This window comes from Spinacia oleracea, chromosome 2 (assembly GCF_020520425.1).
Source record: "Spinacia oleracea cultivar Varoflay chromosome 2, BTI_SOV_V1, whole genome shotgun sequence".
NCBI classification, from domain to species: domain Eukaryota; kingdom Viridiplantae; phylum Streptophyta; class Magnoliopsida; order Caryophyllales; family Amaranthaceae; genus Spinacia; species Spinacia oleracea.
Genome location: NC_079488.1, coordinates 97,776,305 through 97,798,005, shown reverse-complemented (window position 1 = coordinate 97,798,005; position 21,701 = coordinate 97,776,305). Strand labels below are relative to the sequence as shown.

The window sequence follows — 21,701 nt, the reverse complement described above, 5'->3', positions numbered from 1 at the left end:
CCTCGTGAATTGACCTCTCTCAGCGTAAGCAGTGGACTTATCAACTCGTAACACTTTTCCAATCTTTGCACCAATCATTTTTAGGAATTCTTTATAAAAGTATCCACATAGAGATTTGGTATTCTAACCCACGTTGTTTGTGCATTGATCGAAGCCTTTCACGGGATTAAATTTGGGGTCCATTTTCGGATCGTCAAATAGCTACTCCCTCCGTCCTTTAATACTCGCACCGGTTTGACAGGTGCAGAGTTTAAGACATTTGAATTGACTTATTAATTTAATGGTGTTAGTTGATAGTGTGATATTTTTTTTTTTTAATATTGTTAGTGGGAAATGTGTAAGAGGTGGGGAGTGGTGAGTGGAGGATGTGAATTTTTAAATAATTTTTTGTAAAGAATAGGGGTGTAGGTGGGGTAGTAGGTAAGTGTGAGAAATAATATAGTATTGATAAAATTCTCATTTATAAAAGCGGTGCAAGTATTAAGGGACGACCCGAAAAGAAAAACGGTGCGAGTATTAAGGGACGGAGGGAGTATCATCTATTAGCCAGAGATCCTAAGTGAGGACATAATTGCGTCGTCCGCGTTGTTGAATCTCACAATGAAATACTTGCATCCAATGTCAGTCACCATCAAGCATTCTGATGATTAGGGTGTTTCTCAGGGTGAAGAATCACTTTTTTTCTTGGATTTCTTAGCATCTAATTAAAGCAACGATATAAAGTTCCATAGATTGTTAAATGAGAAATATTGTTTGTATAAGATTTACCACTAAGACATGATATGTTTCATGTTATCATTGCGAAAATAAAAATAAATAAATGCAAATGTTATTAACGTAGTAATCCGGGGTATCGCCCGGGCTCAAATACTGGTTAAGTTTTGAAATAGGTGTATTTGATATTTTTTTGAAATCGAGGACGCATCTCGTGGGAAAAAAAAAACCGATTTAAAAACGGTTGAAAACATCTCTCCAAACGAATTCAACCATGGACACCAAACCTAACCCCAGTTCTATGCGAGTCCTGATTCGTCCACCTGCTTCTCCTCAACCTTCACCGTCACCGTCCTCTCACTCTCCTTCTCCTCCACCACCTCCGCCACCACGTCCGCCTCCATCTTCTTCTCTCCCCTCCGCAACCCCCACGCAACCCCCTCTCCCTCAACTCCCCTCCGGCGTTGTTGTCGTCGGATTCATCGGCCGACGCCATACCGATGTTTCTCAGCTCATCAATCGAATCCTCGACTCCAATGTCTTCGGTTCAGGCCGCAGCGATACGCCTCTTGGCATTTCGCCCGACGAGAATGGGGAGGTCACTGATGAGGCTAAGCGCTGGTTCAGTAATCGTAGGATTAGTTATTATCATGATAAACCCAGGAATTTGCTCTTTCTTCAAATGTGTTCCACAAACTGCCCGGCTAAGTGTTCCTATTCCTGTTTCGGTTCCGGGTTCGATTCTGTTGTTGAAGAACAGGACTTTGACGACCTTCAGGGAATGCTTTTCATGTTCACTGTAAGTTTATTTTTTTTCTTAATTTTGATTTTTTTTGGTCTTATTGGTATTTACATGATTTTAGTTCGAGCTTTCGAAATAATTGATAAGTTGTAGTTAATCTTTTCATGAAGATGCATGTTATTTGCATAGATTGTGATTAGAATTACTGACAAGACTCATTAAGGGGTGATAAATCATATGGATGAAACATTATCACAGTGTTATGTATAAACTGCAATTGATGAACCTTTGAAGTTACTGTTTTGTAGTTAAACTTTATTAGTGTTAGTGTGAATGATAGTGTTCTCAGAACAAGTTGCAAGCATAATTCACTGCTAAACTTGTCCTAGGTTAGATCATAGAAAACTATAATACAGGCGAACTCTGATCCAGGTTGCATGTTCTGGAACGTGGTGTTTAGGATTAAGTTTACTGCGCATTGTAGTCCTGTTCTTTCGAAAAATTTCCCTTTTCAAAGGGATAAAATGAAACTATGATTTTTCCGAGTCCTTTTAATTAGCATTACAAAAAACTAAGCTTTATTTTTCTATGTTTATCAAGTTCTAAGTGGTTTCTGTAAGATGCTGTCCTTTTTTTCTGGAAACTTTGTACAAGACTTTCAGACAAAATTAGGAACTTAGTCACTTACATGTTACTGCAGGTGTGCCATGTAATTGTGTACATCCAAGAGGGGTCAAGGTTTGATACACAGGTTTTGAAAATCTTACGAGTGCTTCAGTCTGCCAAACATGCTTTGATGCCTTTTCTGAAATCACACAGTGTATTGCCTTCAGTTAATAGGCCTTCGTCATCATCTTCTCGTCCTCCTACACCAGCAACATCCTCTAAAAGTCCTTCCCCACGAAGAGGTAGTGGCATCTCAAGCCGAAACAGTTCTATATCTGTCATGTCAAACTTGGGTTCATATGCCGCCCTATTTCCTGGGCAGTGCACTCCTGTTATGCTCTTTGCTTTTGTTGATGATTTCTCAGATATGGTGAATTCCAGTGCTGTGGCTGAGGAGTCAAATGAAATTTCCTCTAGTCAGTCAGGTATAAACAGCTTGGCCAGATCAAATTTGTCAGTGAAGGGTTCTAGTTCAGTTGTTGTGCTCTCTCGCCCTGTAAATAGAAGTGAAGGTGGTTTACATAAGAAACTGCAATCCTCCATTGAATCTCAGATACGATTTTTGATAAAAAAATGTCGGACACTTTCAGGTTCCGAAATCAGTAGTCATGTAGGGTCCAGAAGTGGTGCTATAAATGGTGTAGCCCCATTACTGACCCTTGATGCATCCAAAGCTGTTGTGCTTTTAGACAGTTCTGGCATCTTGAGGGGCGAGTCCCTTGATTTCGCCACAGGCCTTGTAGAAGATGTTTTGAGTGGGGAGGCAACACCAGATGCTTTGTTGCTTGAAAGTCATAGTCAAAGTGGAAATAAGGACGACATTATGACGTTAAAGGAGTTTATAGTTAGGCAGGCTGACATTTTAAGAGGAAAAGGGGGATTGGTTGCAAATGCAAATGGTGGTTCAGCAGCAGGTGTTGGCATGGTTGCCGTTGCAGCTGCTGCGGCAGCTGCAGCATCTGCTGCTTCTGGAAGAGCAACTAGTGTTCCTGAGCTCCCAAGCTTGGAGATGTGGTTGTCTTCCAGCCAGCTTATTCTAAAAGGACTTTTGTCAGCAAAGCCCGGTTCTGTTGATGAAACTGACATTATCAGAAAGAAATTCCGGCAACGGAATGGTGTCCCGCCTCTTGTTGAAGGGGTTTCTCCTAAAGGTGCTGATTCACCTGGTAATGCAGTGTCTCTGTTGGAGAGTGGGAAGGGGGTCAACAGAAAATTTTCTGCTTCATGGTGCCAAAAATCCCTACCAGTTGCTGTGGAGGTCTATTTGAAAGACTTGCCTCCCTGTTATCCAACATCACAGCATGAAGCCCAATTGAAAAAGGCTATGTATGCATTCCGCTCGATGGTCAAGGGTCCTTCTGTTCAAGAATATAGGAAAAAATTGGAGGACGAATGCATGTCAATCTGGAAGTCTGGCCGGCAATTATGTGATGCTATTAGTTTGACTGGAAAACCTTGCATGCACCAGAGACATGATGTCAAGAATGATGGTATTCCTTCAGATGCCATGAGCAAGGAACATAGCAGTGGATATGCATTCCTTCATGCTTGTGCTTGTGGCCGCTCTCGACAATTGCGTGCTGACCCTTTTGATTTTGAATCTGCGAATTTCAAATTTAATATTTTTTCTGATTGTGATAAGCTTCTTCCTATGCTGCAACTGCCAAAAGTTAGTGACAATATGTCTATACAGCCTTCATCATGGACTGTGGTTCGCCTTGGAGGTGCAAAGTACTACGATCCTTCTAAAGGTTTACTTCAAGCTGGATTTTCTTACAATCAAAAGTTCCTTTTAAAATGGACTATTGTTCTTCAGAATGACAAGCATTCAAATGTTTCATTCGCTAATGCTCTGAGGCAAGGGTCCTTCCGCAATAAACCAGATTTAAAACTTGAGTCAACTGCAGTCAAGGATGCCAAGAAAAGCAGTACAACACTGGTAGAGCCAGGTGAAACACAAAGTGGAGGGGAAGGCAATGGGAAGGCTGTGAATGGTTCTATATCTGATCAACGAAAAATCAGTTTTGGTAGAGGTCTTCCAATTACCACAATGAAGAAAGCTTTTGCTGAGGTTGTTGCTGGATCAACATCCTCAAATTCTGCATTTCCTCCTTTACAGCCAAAGGCTCAATTTCCATCTGGTCCAGGAAAAGGTGGTAAGAAGATTGCTGTAAGAGTTGCAAGTACAGAGCAAATTAACATTTCTGCTAGTGATTCTCAAAGATCTGAAAAATCTGAAGAGTTTATTTCTGCTGGAGGAGAAAACAAAAATGGATTGAACAATGTTGCCCATATTGATGGTAATCCTTTCTTGCATATTGGTAGCAATGTAGTTCCATTGAATGTCGATGATGGTAAAAATGCTTCCGATATGAATAATGCTAATGAGGGAAAGACTATGTTTGATCCATCAGTCAAGCATTTTGTAGTTTATGTTGGTTTTGAGCATGAATGTCCTCGTGGCCACCGTTTTATATTATCTCCAGATATTTTGAACCAACTGGGGCAACCATACTCTTTGCCAGAAGGATCTCAGGTTACTCGTCCAATGGAACATGTTAACCGTAAGAATAGGGGTTCCTTGAAATCAACGAAGAGTGAATTTCATGGTAAAGCTCATCGATCGCCGAACGGTAACTCTACAGTCATGCACAAGGTTAGCAGCTTAGAAAGGTCAGACGAAGTTTTGGTTAACAGTAGCGCCACTGTGAATGGAATATCAGCGTCTAAACTGGCGGAACAAACACCTCTTGATTCATCAATCTCACCTAATTCTGTCACAGATTCTCAACAGAGTCACCATTCTCTAAATGTTGAGAATAATGGGCCGGCTTTTTCGTTGCTAAGCAGAAATTTACCACTATACCTTAATTGCCCACATTGCAGGGCATCGAAGAATAAGAAGGATGGGCAAAATTTAAAGTTTGCTGGCACAATATCTCAGTTACAGAGGATTTTTGTGGTATGAATTCCTACCTATTATTTTAAGTTATTTCATACTTATTTGATTACTGCTGAAAGTCAATGCATTCTTTGTTTTAGTTATAATTTCACAAAGTATACCATGTTAATAGCTCCAATTGGATATTCATTCAGGGATGTTTAGAGAAAAATGAAAATCCCTTACTGCCTTTAATTAAATACTCATTCCATCTCAAATTCAACTTCTAAATACGGAGTATATGATTTTGTGGTGTACCAAATTTGTTTTCCACTTACCTACTTTGTGAAAAAAATGCTCACCCCTCATGTGAAGTGGTCTCACTTTCTCTTGATATATTTTCTGTCTCCATCACATCAACTCTCCCCCTTCCCCCCCCCTCTCTTTTCTCTCTCTCTCTCTCTCTCTCTCTCTCTCTCTCTCTCTCTCAATGCAGTTCAAATTTCTATTAACATTTTCCCTTTTTTGTATATGTGTGTCAAAGTCTAAGCGGAATGTAAATGTGGGACAAAGGGATCTTTACTTATTTGGTAGTTGGCTTTATAGCATGTTGTATAATGTTTATTTGGGGCCAGATTTCTATTAACATGTTCTACCTACATGTTCTATCTGCAACTCTATACTAAAACAGACACCATGAATGACACGTGTCACTTCCAAAATTTTCCCGCCAAAAAGATGTTTCCTAAAATATTCGGAGTATTTCTATTTTATTTATTTTTTCATTTTTATCATTTTTTTTATTAATTGTTTATTTATGGAAAAAGAATTTTGGTTTTATAGATTATGGCAATATTTATTATAGAGATATTTTCTAAAAAATGATTTGTGGTAATATTTTAGTCTGGTATATGAATAATGGAAAACGTATTTACTACATTTTTTTGTCAAATTAACATATTAAGCGTACATTTTTTCTAGCATATTAAGCATATAGTAGAGTATTTTTGTCACCCTGCATAAAAGATGATTAAATGAGTATATTCAACATTTATTAATTATTCCATATGCAGTGGCTTTAGGTAAAGAAATATTTCAATTAAATAATAATTTACTACCTTTGTTTCAGAATGGTTGTTTTTACAGTTACTATTTGCACATATATTTAGCTAAAAGTGGGAGAGTGGGTAAAAAGGTGGGTGAATATAATAAAATATGAGTAAAGTATAAGGTGTAAAAAGGTGGGTGGGTATAAGAAAAATTGAAAAAATGAATAAATTAAGAGAAAGTGAGAAGATAGTTGTAAATGTTATGGAGTAAAAGAGGAAAGATAGTACAATTTCATGTCCAAAAATAGTATAAAGCACAATGTAAAGAACATTAAGAAACAGCTAAAAAAGAAAGTGTAACAATTATTTTGAAACGGAGGTAGTAATTAGTAATAAGCCACGCCATTTTCTTTCCTTTATTATTTTCTATTATGGAAAACCTTATTTCAGTTATTAATTTTTTGAAGAAGTATCGAGTTTCGTTCTTGTGGTAATTGTATGTATGGGCTTTTATCCTCATTTGTGTACTGAATTCCTGTAACACATTTTCAATAGCAAATTAGTTTAGTTAAAAGTGATTTCGTGATTCCCTTTGAAATTTTACCAAAATAATAAATAAAAGAAAACAATCCCCTTTTTCTTAATTTTTTTTAGTGGCACCATTTTTTCAAAATTGCCTATATGATAACAAACAAAAGAGAGTGGGAAGGTTGGGTAACAGTGGTAAATGTAAGGGTAAAGTGGGTATTTAGTGTGTGAACACACCAAAAACATGTGAAAACATATTATAAAAGGAAATGTGCAACTATTATGCAACTTCCGTTAAAGGAAAATGGTGCAAGTAAAGTAAAAAGAAACGGAGGAAGTGTAAAGGAGCTTCAGTGATAGGCCCTCAAACCTTTGTTGGCCTTATGATGGAAGATGTGGTGCATGCTCACACCTTATATAGAAAGCTTCGCTCCAAAATTCGCTTACGAACCAGATGAATCTGATAAGGTTTCTGGGTCTGATGCAATGGCGTAGCCGAGAATTTTAAATTTAGGGGCGAAAATTTTCCTTCAAAGTCTAATTACTTTAAACTAACATTTAAAGCTGGTCATGCTTAGTTTTTACAAAATTTAAGCAATGTGGAACATGTTTTCATTTAGTAAAGTACCTTTCTGATTCTGTTTTCTTTTTGACAAAAGAAAAATAAATTGATTTTACCATAAAATTAGAAATGGAAATGAGAATATATAGCTCATGAAAAAAAAACATCAAATGGCAGTACAATAAGCGAAGAAGTTCGAGTGACGCATGTACCAAAAAAGAAAAAGGAAGTATAGAACCATGCATAATATATCCCACACCTAGGGGAATCAACATGACTTGTAGTCATATCACGCACCACTGGGACCAGGAAACTTCATTGTCTACTTGTTGTGTTTAATAGTATATGACAGATTTATTTTTAATCTTTTGTAGGGGCGGCTGCCCCCACCAGCCCCCCCGGTCTCCGCTGTTGGTCTGATGTAAATTGAAGAGGATAGGTACTGGATTAGCTAGGATCCCAACCAGCTCTATTCAGAGTGCAATATATCTTAGAAAAATGAGTTTTAAGGAATATATTCTATCCATGCCAATAATTTGCAACACAAGTATATGAACCGTCCTCTCTCAAAATGTCTATCAAGCCTCACTTCACCGAAAAGAACTAGCTTTAGGCTATGTGCTGCAGGAAACATCTTGAAATGCCCAATGAACTCATTTTAGGGGAAAATGAAGGCAGATCAAGACATTAAAGAAGTTAACTGCAAAATAGGCTGAGCAGCTTGATAGAGTCTTAAAAAAGAAGTGCACTACATCTCACCTCTAATTCCGCTAAAGTGACATTAATATGCTTGTTAGACCAAATGCATTTGGACTTGTCAAATCAATACTTGACTGTGCTTGATTGCACTCGTGGGTCGTTAGTCATTCAAATTACGTCTCTTTTGGGACAGCTTGAAGGTTAAATTTAGCTAATTGAACCTAAATAACTAAGGTTTTTTCTCGGGTTTTTTTCCGTGCTGCTATGTTACTCTCTTCTTAGCAAACTTGCTCAATTAAGCAATTTCATGCTATATACTGCTATTGACCATGCATCAAGGACCACTTTACAGTCTTTGCCACTCTGGAGTTGCTGAAGATCGTTGTGTACTTGTGTAGTAACACTATCTGAACTCCCTAATATCTGAAGTAGGAGAGCTATAGAATGGATTGAATTACTTTCAGAAGATTTAGAATTACTTTTATGGCTTCTGTTTTGAAGTGTTTTCTACTGGTTCACTTTATGCTTAAGGTTAACATATGTCTAACTTCATTTCCTTTTTGTTTTCTTTTCGTAAATCTCTTGGTATCCTATCTATTAATACACTAATCAGTCATCACTGCAGTAATATGAATTTGATTGCATTACATGAACCCTATTTTTGACATTTAAATACGTTTACTGTTTTTTCCTTGTTTTCAAAGTGGTATATTGCATGAATATGAGGCCCTCATTTGCGAGTTTTTTTTGGCTAACTATCCTTTTCTTGGATGCAGGTTACACCCCCGTTTCCTATTGTATTAGCAACCAACCCTGTTGTGCAATTCGAGGTATGCATTGAACATTTCCCTTTCTCTAAAACTTAAAAAGCCGAGTTTGAAATATGCTGAAATTTATACGATTTGTAGTCTTTGATACTTGATAAGTGCTTTGAACTTGTAGCATTTACCTTCGTGAACTTCTCTTGCACTCTTAGTTTCAAAAAGCGTGCCTTGGATGTGCTAGGCTCAAGGCGCCTGCTCAGGCACCCTCCAAAAGGTGCGCCTTTGTGCCTTTTTCCCGGGCTCAAGGCGCAACGCCTTACGCACCTTATGATATAAGACTCCAATTGTTGACAAGTAATATTTTTTTAAAAGGCCAAAACCACGTGATCTTTGTGGCTCCCTAACGGTTAGAATTTGTTAAATTGAAAAGAAGGGAAAGAAAACCCTAAAATTTTCCATTTTCCCCTTATCTCTTTCAAGACAGGTCATGTAAAACTACTCATTTTTCTATTTTGAAGTAGTTGAATCATAGGGGATTGTAACATATGGGATTGAATCATATGGAATTGAATTTGAGGTACAACGACATTGGGTTTAGTGTCTTTCCACTCGCAAAGCTAAGACCCACAAGATTCTTTCACGGACCATCCGTCACTAAGCTTGGGATAGGGGAGGAAGTCTTAGAGCTAGCCAAAACTTCGGGTTTCAAACTTCATTTAGCTTAATCCCGTGACCTATGCTAGGCTCACCTTGGAGTTCTTCTCTTCTTTGGAGACAACTCCTTGGAATGAGGAGCTTAAGATCCATCTCCGCCTATTTAACGAGTCTCTTGAGATGTGCACCTCTGAGAGTAGAGTAGCGAGCTCGTTTGCTTCCCAACCGATGCCGAGTGTCACTCCAACATTGCCACCACCTTAGTGGTAAACGGTACCCTTACAACGAGAAAGGGTGGTGGAGTTCAATCACCAAGCAAGTCCACTTCCAAACCAACCAATCAAAGGCTTCGGAGATACTTTACACGGATTGAGATATTTCTCCCGCCTAGTTGCCTACTTCATCTTTTTCAAGTCGGCCTTAGGGTCCATGGTGAAGGATGAGGTCACTTATTTATGGTTGGCCGACCAACCAAGGCACCCCTTCCGCTATGTTGCATCGTTCATCTCATGATGCATTAACACTAGAGATGGGAATTTGAGTGATAAGACTTACAAGGGCGGCATGGTGACCCTCCTCGCCGTAGAAGTTGAAGGAAGGAACTTTGGCGGAGAAGGTGAATGAGCTAACCCCAATTGGCAAGGAAGAAGACAAATTCCTCCACATCTCCACTTTGCAAGGCTAATGATTGAGGCAAAAGTTGGATTGTGGTTGAATACAAGGAGCATGAGTGGTATGTGCTCCGCCCTCACAAGGATCGATCGAACCAAGCCAGATCATGGTTCATTCAGAAGCAAGTAATCTCGGACGTTCTTAGTACATTGGTTGTTGCCCCAACACAGAGGCTTAGAGGAACACAATAACAAGCTCCCCAAGCGGAGCAAGGTACATCTTCTTCCCCTTCCCCATCCAAAGTACTCTTAGTGATATCTTTCACGGGCAAGATCATTGGGGGTATTATGCGAGAGCCAACTGCCATGTTGATGTGAGGATCAACCTTATTGAGCCATACTTGAATTACCTCAACCACCCACCCCAAGAAGGGTCGATTCCTCGTTGGGGGAAGATGATGCACCACTCACATCTTTGCTATAGTGGTCATGTTCCCCCTAGGAGAGATTTCCGTGTTTACTTGCTTTCGACCCGACATTCCCCAATGTGTACTCTAATCGATCTTGCGCTGTATTGTTAGAGTTATGTTCTTCAATCAATGTGCATTATACTCTAAACGATGAATAAGTTAAGTAATTGAGATGTTCATCTTAAAACCGCTACTGTTTAGCATTAACAATATAATTTGGCTTGCGACTTAACTTAACTATAACTAATCTTGTAGGGTCAGTACGTGAGGGCTTAGAACACGTAACTCGAGATATACATGCTCTAAAGGACGAATAAGCCAAACCCATGGGCATGGGCCGGGGGGAGTGGACAATTGCGTCACTTTCTTTGGAAGAATAAGTCTTTTATGGTTTCCTTAATTCGTGCTTAGTTAAGTGATATTACTCTTCTTGCATATATTCGGAGGTTGAAGATATCGCGTATATGCGGGTTACACCGCTACATCCATAGACTACATTTATACCGTAAACGTTAGAGAGAGAAAGAGAGTACATTTTTCCTCCTCAATTGCTTTGCGGTTCGATTGCACGTGTGCATATTAGAGGGGCTTCGCTTAAGGTTCTATATTTGTAACCGAATTGAAGCGACTTACAGAAGCATGTTACAAGAGGTATATTAATCGCATATATAGGTTCATAATTAACATGTGTATAGATGTCTCGATGTTTTCCACAAACCTTCTAAAGATCTCATGTACTTCGTATATGATTAATATGAACCTATTTCAAATAATGTAATACCTTTGTTATGTGTTTCCTCTAGCCGACTCGATCGGGTTACAAATATAAATCCTCAAGTGAAGCCTGTCCAATGGGATGCACACGTACGATCAAACTGCAACTGATTGATAACTTAGATCAAATGAGGAGGAAGAGTGCACTCTCTTTTTCTCTCGCATTTACTTTATGTTTTTTAGTGCGTGATATCCTTAACCTTCTAATATAGCAAAAAGGATAATATCACTCAACCGACTAAGTATGAATTGGAAAAACCCTAAGAATAAGTCAGCAACACTTAAGCTTTGCTTTCTCTCCAGCAAGTGATGCAATTGTCCACTCCCCTTTAGCACAACCAACGCCCATGACTTTGGCTCATTCGTCTTTTAGAGCACGTATGTCTTGGGTTTCAAGCCCTAACATACTTAGCGATTCAATCTGTACTATTGTGTGTGTGTGACCTTATAGGATTAGTTACTGTTAAGTCATAAGCTTAGTTATGTTGTTCATGCTAATCGATGACGGTTAATTCATTTCATCGTCATGTGACCGATTCTAACTATCTTTTAGAGTATAATGTACATTGATGGAAGACCATACTTCCAACAATGCATCGCACAATAGAACCACGATAAGAGTTGATAACTTAGATCACACAACAGGAAATTCTCTCTTTTGCTCTCACGTGTGAAACAACCTGTTGAAGTGGATTAGTAACACGTTAAATGTGATGTCCTTTTCCCAATTAGAAAAGATCTAGGTTAAGTAAAACTCACCATTAGGTACTAATTATGTACATGAGATCCTCAAAAGGTTTAATGCCGCTGAAAGGATTTCACAAAACCTAACACACCAACCAAAAGATCATTAAAAAGCACACACAAAAACGAAACTTCTTTTCCCCGGAGACCAAATATCCATAGCCATTATCACTTCAGGGAGGGTATAAAGCCTCAGTCCTCAATGTCAAAATCAACCTGAAATGTTAATGGTACGCCTTAAGGCCTCTTATATGTTGAATCATTAGATACAAATGAAGTCACCCCATTCTTAAACTCTTCTAGATTCCTTTATTCCGACTAACTTCCCATTAATTTTATGTACTCCCTATAGACAAAAAGTTTTCACTTACACCCTGGAATTTCAGTGTGTCGTTGTTGAAGTATCTTCCACTCATGTTATGCAACTGTCCCCTCCTCTTCACCACAGCCCACGCCCAGCACCTACATGTGGATTTGTGAATGATCCTGAGCTTGTTCCATTTGTCCTTCATTTATGTCTTGGGTTCTAAACCCAACAGGGTGGGGTGGGGGGTATGTGGAGTTATGTAAAATTGGCACCCCCTTTCTCCACTTGGCTATTTTTCTTCCTCTTATTCAGTTTCTTCAAACAGGCAGTGTGCTCTTCCTTTTTCTGCAAACTAGCATTGCTGCATAATTGCTCGGTTCACCTACTCATCTCACTCAATTATGTTTCCCTGTTGCTCTTGTCTTCCATCATCTTTGTTGCCTGCATCACCATCTACTCTCTCCCTCGGCAATGGTGAAGGGTGGAGCATAAAAAGGAAACTATATCTATATATCTTTATAACCTGATTTGGTTATGTTGTAAGCTTATTCTAAAGATGCACACAGCTTCTCTCTTTCTAGCCTTCTGTTTAGGTGGGCGTTTCCTTTTTCTGTTTGGGGGAGCTGGGGGGTGAGATGGGGGAGGCGAAATGTTCACAGGTGTATTGTAATGGTATTGATTTGTCCAGTTCGCCCGTTTCGTGATAATTTGCTAGCAGTTAAGGGTGGAATCTTGAAACTTTGGTAACCAGGTATTGTGGTGGTCTCTTCAAGGTTGAAGGCTTGTGGAAGGGGTTATGCATCATTTTCCAAGCTCATGACTCTTTTTAATTTTTGAATGGAAATGTCCTTCTGACCTAGTGGGGAGGGGTGGGGGGGGGGGGGGGGGATGATGTTCTAGCCATTTATGCTTTTGCTTGGTGGTCCCTTCTATTAAGTTTAGTTTTTAGAAACTGTTCCCCTGCTGTAACGAGGTCCTGTTTTTAGGTGTGGGAGAATAATAGGGAGTTAGTGATACCCAAATTTTTTCCAGAGTGCTATTATTCCTAGAATTTTATCTTAGATGACCTAATTTCACAAGTAGTCTACAGGTGGTGAGCTGTTTTGAAATCGTTATCATATTATGTAGTGGAACAAGCAGAGGTAAGGAACTGTCCCCTGTTTGCTGAGACTACCTCTTTTTTTAATAGTGATTCCAACTTCTTTCGCTGATTATTGTTTTATCCTTTTTCTTCTTTGCAAGTTCCAACTCATCTTTGTTGTGTTTAAACTTCAAAGTCATAAAGTGGGAATTTAATTGGTAGTTTGGTTAATTTGTGCTTGAACCTTAACTTTACAAGATCGATGTTTTTTAATAACATTAATCTTGTTGTTGAGTGTCCACTATCACTAGAAACTGATTCCAGTTGTTTTACACTATTTTCTGTTCAGGAGCCCCATCAACTTGAAGGTGTTTCAAGCCATGAACAAAAGCTACAATTCAGCCTTGGATGTCAAGTTATATTGCCTCCAGAGAGTTTTGTCTCAATCAGACTCCCCTTTGTCTATGGCTTGAAAGTCAAAGAGAAGGGATTGGTTCCTCTTAATCCATCTGAACATCAACCTGAGTTGACTGCCAGAATCATGCAAGGGACAGCACTGCAGGCCATTTGCAGAGGCAGCAGTCCTGAATAACAGCTTTGCAGATACATTCACTTATCTGGGTAAAGCCATTGATCCGACTAAATCAGAACTTGGGAGCACACGAGACTGTAACTGTTACCAGACTGGGGTTGTCCAAGGAAGGTAATGCATTGCTGCCAGCCTTTATTTTCCCTCCTTGTTGATGATTTCAATTATGATGTGGTATCCTAAATAGAGGGAGTCAGGTGAGAGAAAGAAATACAGAAGGAGAAAGTTAGACTGAAAGATTGTAATAGTTAGAATGTAAGTGAACAGAAGTGACACAAAAAGGTTGACTTGGTGAAAGTAGGTAATTATTAAATTTAATTTGTTCAGTAATCCATTGAGTAGCATTTTCTTCTGCAGAATTAATTGATTTAAATTTGGGATAACATACCCCTAACCTTACCAGGTAGCTGATGTTGTCATAGTTTCCTTTTTGGGAATGTGATTGTTGTAGATACTGGTATCCTTTTTCTCTCCATACATTGAAATCACAACTTCAAACTTTGTTCGTTTGATTCTTTTGCGCTAATATGTGTGGAAGTTTGAAAGTTCAACTGCCAAATCATCAGACTGGTACAAAATAACGAGGGTCTTTTCCATATTGGTAAAAAAAACTTATGGATCACCAAATGATATATATATGTATGTATATGTATATATATATATGTATATATATGTATGAAATAAGCGATATGGCAACATTCTGGCCTAATTTTGTATTAAATTGGGTGTATTGGCACATGTCTTTTGCTGCCTTTTTTTTGTTATAGCTTTCCTATTTTCCTTGTTTTCCTCCTTACTCCATCCTCTTTCTCCTTTTCTGTTCTCTTCCCCTTCGATTTGTTTAGGTGCAGCTTTTGTGTTCAGAACCTGGGCTGCTTAACCCGATAGATGCAGTCAACCTGGTAGGTCTAAGGCTGCATTGGTTGGAACTTGATTCATAAAGAAAAGTATGGTGGCTTTACGTCAGTTTCCCTCTTTCCTGTATGTGTTGGTAACTTGTAGGTTGTTGTCTCTTCTAATTTTTTGACCTGAACTTTCGTGCTCAGTCATGATTATCGTACCTAGTTGCCTCCCATTTGGATTTTAATTTCTTTGGAATCTCAAAATAATTTGTATGAAAAACAACTTGGATGCCACTGAAATTTACAAACACCGTCTTAAGAGGCCCCTACATAAGGTCCTATGAAAATCTAAAAGTCCCTGACTACATAAGTACATCTTTTCTTTGCTTAATGGAAATTAAGGCAGGGCTTCTCTGTTCCCTGTTTTTAACAGATTTAATCCTATTGACTGGTTGTCTATTTTAAAATTTCAGGGCTCATAGAAGCTTGTTACCAGTTCAAATTCTGGGTTTTAACAGGCAATTGAAAACCAAAGATCTTCAGCAAACAGCTGCCAGATATGAAATCACAAAGTTCTCCCATTTTGGTGGTGTTTGTTTGGGAGTTACTTCAAAACTTGTGCCCTAATGCTGAAGAACCTCAGGTATGCAATCAAGAGTTTTTTTTTTCCTTGAGGGAAGGGATGGGGGAGGGGGGGGGGGGGGGGATGTTGTGGCACTACTGAACCATTGTTTGGGGATGAAAATAAATCCAATTCAATATTAAAGATTAAGCATCAGCCAAAGCTGCGGTCAATATGTCATCCTGGAACAACCACCCAAAATCATTTCTGATAAAAAAAAGTTAGCCAGGTCATGCAAAATTTCCTCTTCTTTGCTTCACCAAAGTCACTCATGCTCCTTCCCTTTGCACTGTTTCTCGTTTAGGTTTCTTTTAGTATTATTGAATTTTCCCAAAAGCCAAAAAATTGAGCCACCCATGTCAGTAACAGCATTGGTTGCTAGTGGTGGGAGGGTGATGATGGCCTAACTATGGGCATGATGAATCGGGTTGAAAGACGAGGGATAGAGCTGAGGGTGGGTGGATGTCGTAAGAGTGAGGTACAAAACGTATATGCGCACAATGTCGTGTGTGTATGTGTAGGAATGTACTCTCTTTTTTAGGGAGAATGAAATCTTCTCTGGAGGACAGGGAATTATGTATATTAGATTGGGGACAACCGGACATTGTTAAGAAGGGAGGAGTTGTCCCACACTTCAATCAAACATCTGTTTGGTTCGTATTTGTAAACTACAACATCTTTATGATTTTGTATTGGTTCACAGTACCCTTCAGATTGAACCAAACACCAAGCGACAAGAGTCAAAGATACAAAAGTGTATTTTGTCCTTGGAGTTCCGTGCTCCCACCAATTCTCCTTTCTTTTTCTTCCTACTCTAGTATACTTCTCTTCTTATTTCCTTGGTTCAAACTCACACTGGGATATCATCCAAGCCTTCTTTCCAGCTTCATCAATTTATTTCTTATTTCTGTCGTCTTGATCTCACCCTCTTGCCATGCGATTTACATTGCTATTTTTCCTGTTTAAATTTTCATTTATCAGAATTTGGATGACTGAGATAGAGCGTCAATTCAAATCTGCTGTGCTATAACACTAACACGAGCCCCCCTACGCACTTCTGCAATTGCTTAATCCATCCCATAATTTTTTTGTCAGTAACGCAGACATTTTCTTGCTAGATTAGCCTCTTTCTATCTGATACGTAATGTAAATTTGATATAACTATCTACCTTACAGGGCCGGTCCTGACATTTCGGGGGCCCTAGGCGAACAAAGAGATATGGGCCCCCATGTATAATAAGCATTTTAATTTTCAAAATCTACTTTAAATAATATGCTTGTTTATATTTTTACGGTACATTTCTTTTACAAAGTACTCCGTATATATAAATCATATGTAATAATATTTTATCTCATCTTATTAATTTATATGATGTCGTTATAAGAAAAACGAGGAATATTTATCCAAAAAATTTACATTATATAAAATTAGAAAAAAAAAATTAAATTTATCAAACATAAATTGAAAAAAGAAAATAAAACAAAAAAAAGCACAGTAGGGAATGGATATTTAAAAAAATAAAAAATAGACCATAGTTAAAATGAAAGAAGCGAAGGAAAAAAGAGTAGAAGATCAGTAATTAAGGAAAAACAAATCTTGGCACGAGGGGGAATTAGGATTCGATCCCTGGTTTCAGGGAAATCATCAACACATCAATTACCATTGAGCCACATAATCATTTATGTCTTAGTTTTAAAAAGCGCGCTTTTTTGCGCTTAAAGCTCAGAAGCTCACACCAAAACGCTTCTACCAGCCGAAGCCCAGCGACATACAAGAAGCGCGCGCTTCCTAGCGCTTCGGTGCTTCTGCGCTTCCTAGCGCTTTTGTGCTTCCTGTAGTCTAGGCACTTCAGACCCTTCTTTTTTATAAAAAATTAAGCCACATGACTCTAATCTTCTTTTTCAAAGTATTACGTGATTTCTTTTTTTAAAAAAGCGAATATTTGGGAAGTTTTTGAAAATCCTAGTGCAATTTTCTCCCGTAGCCGGATTTCTCCCGTCGGATTCTGAATTTTTCTTTCATCGTTTTGATTTCTCTATTTTTTTCATCTTTTCTTTCCATATTTTCTCCATATGTTCTGAACTTTTGAAATTTTATTATTTCTTTCCGGGTGCGCTTCGCCTACGAAAAGCGTGCGCTTTCGCTTTGCGCTTTGCACTTTGCGCTTAAGCTCCAGAGCCCTTTTGCGCTTCAATGCGCTTCGCGCTTTTTAAAACTAACATTTTTAGATTGATTGTGTTTATAATACTTGTACAAAATAACTGGACACAGATATATTTGGGCCCCTTTCGGCCCTGGGCCCTAGGCCGTCGCACTCCTCGCCTATGCCCAGGGCCGGGCCTGCTACCTTATTGCTGAACAGTTCAATGGTTTCTTTTCCTTCATTAAAAACAGTTATTGAGTTTATTCAAATAGGCGATTCTGCCAGAGGATTTATTAAAAGTGGGTTTGGCAGTCAATAATATCCTTTGGGTAATTGCGATAAAATTAATCTTGGTGGCAATCCAAGTTCGACAGACTTAAAGAAGCATATATTTATCCAAAAAATTTACATAATATAAAATTAGAAAAAAAAAAAAAAATTTATCAAACATAAATTGAAAAAAGAAAATAAAACAAAAAAAAAGCACAGTAGGGAATGGATATTTAAAAAAATAAAAAATAGACCATAGTTAAAATGAAAGAAGCGAAGGAAAAAAGAGTAGAAGATCAGTAATTAAGGAAAAACAAATCTTGGCACGAGGGGGAATTAGGATTCGATCCCTGGTTTCAGGGAAATCATCAACACATCAATTACCATTGAGCCACATAATCATTTATGTCTTAGTTTTAAAAAGCGCGCTTTTTTGCGCTTAAAGCTCAGAAGCTCACACCAAAACGCTTCTACCAGCCGAAGCCCAGCGACATACAAGAAGCGCGCGCTTCCTAGCGCTTCGGTGCTTCTGCGCTTCCTAGCGCTTTTGTGCTTCCTGTAGTCTAGGCACTTCAGACCCTTCTTTTTTATAAAAAATTAAGCCACATGACTCTAATCTTCTTTTTCAAAGTATTACGTGATTTCTTTTTTTAAAAAAGCGAATATTTGGGAAGTTTTTGAAAACCCTAGTGCAATTTTCTCCCGTAGCCGGATTTCTCCCGTCGGATTCTGAATTTTTCTTTCATCGTTTTGATTTCTCTATTTTTTTTCATCTTTTCTTTCCATATTTTCTCCATATGTTCTGAACTTTTGAAATTTTATTATTTCTTTCCGGGTGCGCTTCGCCTACGAAAAGCGTGCGCTTTCGCTTTGCACTTTGCGCTTAAGCTCCAGAGCCCTTTTGCGCTTCAATGCGCTTCGCGCTTTTTAAAACTAACATTGTTAGATTGATTGTGTTTATAATACTTGTACAAAATAACTGGACACAGATATATTTGGGCCCCTTTCGGCCCTGGGCCCTAGGCCGTCGCACTCCTCGCCTATGCCCAGGGCCGGGCCTGCTACCTTATTGCTGAACAGTTCAATGGTTTCTTTTCCTTCATTAAAAACAGTTATTGAGTTTATTCAAATAGGCGATTCTGCCAGAGGATTTATTAAAAGTGGGTTTGGCAGTCAATAATATCCTTTGGGTAATTGCGATAAAATTAATCTTGGTGGCAATCCAAGTTCGACAGACTTAAAGAAGCATATATTTTGGTAAAATTTTCTTTTATGGAAAATTGTGGAATTTTCCTTAGCTTTGATAGGACTAGGAATGTTATGTGTGATAAAAAAGGGAAGATTTATTTGAGAGTTGTATTCGTTTCTACCAAGCTAAGTAAGGAGAGCGTAAAAAAGGTAAAACATTTGTGAACTTCGGGTGAGGGATTCCTATTCACAAAGGTGGGTTGTAGGTTGATAATTTAATTATGTGAAGGGCATGGTGAGATTTTGGACAGAATTGCAATCTAATACTTGAGAGTATAAAACTGTACATCGTTAGTTGTAACTCATTATATGTCGACGTCCATGGAAGGTTTTTAATAATTGTAAAACTGGTCCCTTTTGTAATTATAACAAATATTTCTGAGAATGGATGGAAGGAGATTTTAAGTCTGGATGAGGGTATAAACAGAAATTGCTATCAGGAACAAGAATAGATAAGAGAGCAAAAGTTGAACTCCTGATTGGCTGCTTCGTTCACTATTCTAGGTCATTTATATGAAGTTTGGAAGGTGTAAGGGACTAAGGGGTATATAAGTGAAGGTAGTGGTAGGCTGGTTTTGTTACAATTATGTCAGTGCTTTGTTGAAGACAATAACGATGATTTTGGGTACCAGAATTTTTTTTATTAGTTTTCTTTTGTAAAATTCTTGTTGGTAGCCCTATGTTTATGTACATTATATTTGGTAGCGAAAAAATGAATTTTTTATTTATTTCATAGCCTTATGTTTCAAACTTTTTTGCAAAGTGGCATTCGTGATGAATTTCAGTTAAAAATGTGTTAAATTGTTAACCATAATTCTCTTTTTATTGTTTGGGAGGGAACAAAAAAACAAAATTTGCAACCTCATAAAACCCTAAATAATCTTCCAAGTTAAGAGTTGGGAGAGAAAGAGATGGTGTGATAATGCTGTAGAAAGAGTTGGCGATGACGCAGAGGCTCTGAAGGTTGTGTGGAGGAGACTGATGTTGGGTTAGAGGATTATTGTGAGATTTAAGCGTAAGAGGTTGAGAGCAATGATGGTGGGAAGAGGTGGAGGGGGAGGTGGAGGAAGTGACAAAGGGTCAAGTTGCAGTGTTTGGTAGTGGTGTTGCAAGACGAAATTGAAGCTTACGGGTATTTACCCAATGAAGCTTTTTGTTTGTTTTCTGGTAATATTCACCCAGTAATAATATCTGAAGGTGAAAGTGAAGAAGAAGCAAGATTTTTATTTCTTTGTTATATGTTTTGGTTGGTTTTATTTGAGAAAAGCGGTGGACTTGAGGGTATATTTGAGAATTTCTCTTCTTATGTCTGATTCTCACAGGTTATTTTGATTTTAGGATTGGTGTTTGTGGATACATTTTCAATTGATATGGGATTTTATGGTGTGAACAGTTGAGTTATAAAAATGACAATTTTGCTATGTCTCACAAATTTGATAGTATATTGCTTTAAAGTATGATGTCCCGTTCATGACGGTGGAGATGATAGAGATGTATTGTTCGTTTGTGGTGCTCATGACCCAAAATCAGAACCTGAAATTAAATTGAACTGAAACTGAATAAACTGAATCATAACCTGGAGATGGGCCGAACAGAAAGACTAGTTTGACGCCTCTGTTCTTGGCTTCATATTAATATTATTATTGATGAAATATGCAGGGGGGTTAGCATTGGCATGTATTTTATCCAGAAAATCGAAGCAGAAAACTGTGATACTGTTGAAAAACACCTGATCAACTTGATGGTTGGAGGATTGCAGTGGGTTTACATGTTGGATCACTTGGAGGGAAGCATCCTACAAACAAGGTGGCAACTTAATGAGAACAGGTTGAACATATTGGAGTGATATTTTGTAAATGTAAGTCTCCATCATTTATGGAGTATATTATTATGCTATACTCCTCGGGGTATCATAATAGACACTCCTGTTTATACTACCTACAGGCTACAGAACCATTCCTGGATGTATCTATGTTCCGTGCTGCTATTCTGTTTTGCCAACGAGGAACAACTCTTTTAACTTGTAAGGCCCACTGATTTTTTTCTGTTTAACCCTGCCTCGTCTCTGTGTAGTTTTGTTCATTTTTGGGCGCCTATTTATTCTTTTTGTTCATTCTTGTTTTTATAAATAGTTTGTTCCAAATACTATTATGTCACTGACTCTTTAAGGGTACATGTTGATTATCTGGAAAAGGCTACATGTACACCTAATGTACAAGATTCTCTTGTACAACGCCATTAATTTGTTGACACATCATCAAACCCACTAAAAAATGAGGATGAAAGACAATAAATATGTCATTTCAATCAATAGAAAAGCGTGGTGTACAAGATGATTTGTACACTAGGTGTACATGTAGTAGGCTCCTGATTATCTTATTATCCTTTCTCAAAGACTTGGCATGCTAAGCTGGATTGGTTTAACCTCGAAATAAGAGTGTCCTCATTACTCATTTACTCCGTACCATTATTACAAAAACAATTGTATTCAGAGTTGATATGGCTTCAACAGTAAATCCATGTGAATATCACATATTTTTATGCCTACTCTCACGTTACTTATGTTAGTTTCAATGAATCTACTACACAGTTGAATTTTAATTGTTTGTTTGAGGCTTAATTGATTAAGAACAGAAATTAAAAAGGAGCAAATGTCTAGAATTGATAGGATGAAGTTTTGAAGGATTGTGGTGAAATTTCATCGTTATTGTAATAACTAGAATGGAAAAGAAAACAATTG

The 21,701-nt window shown here is 38.1% G+C and overlaps 1 protein-coding gene across 3 annotated transcripts; it reads left to right on the top strand.

The window, feature by feature from the left end:
- The first annotated feature begins 921 nt into the window (after positions 1-921).
- Positions 922-21,194, top strand: LOC110787963 (uncharacterized). Of its 3 annotated transcripts, none has more exons than XM_021992603.2 (7): positions 922-1,513; positions 2,157-5,084; positions 8,618-8,671; positions 13,596-13,949; positions 15,151-15,320; positions 20,621-20,819; positions 20,906-21,194. In XM_021992603.2, exons 1-4 carry the CDS (start codon positions 989-991, stop codon positions 13,836-13,838), a joined length of 3,750 nt encoding a protein of 1,249 aa, XP_021848295.1. In that variant the 5' UTR covers positions 922-988; the 3' UTR covers positions 13,839-13,949; positions 15,151-15,320; positions 20,621-20,819; positions 20,906-21,194. The 3 variants fall into 3 exon arrangements, with proteins under 3 accessions (XP_021848295.1, XP_056693401.1, XP_021848294.1); XM_056837423.1 differs by adding an exon at positions 14,681-14,737 and having other exon boundaries at positions 20,621-21,194; XM_021992602.2 differs by having other exon boundaries at positions 20,621-21,194.
- The last annotated feature ends 507 nt before the right edge of the window (positions 21,195-21,701 follow it).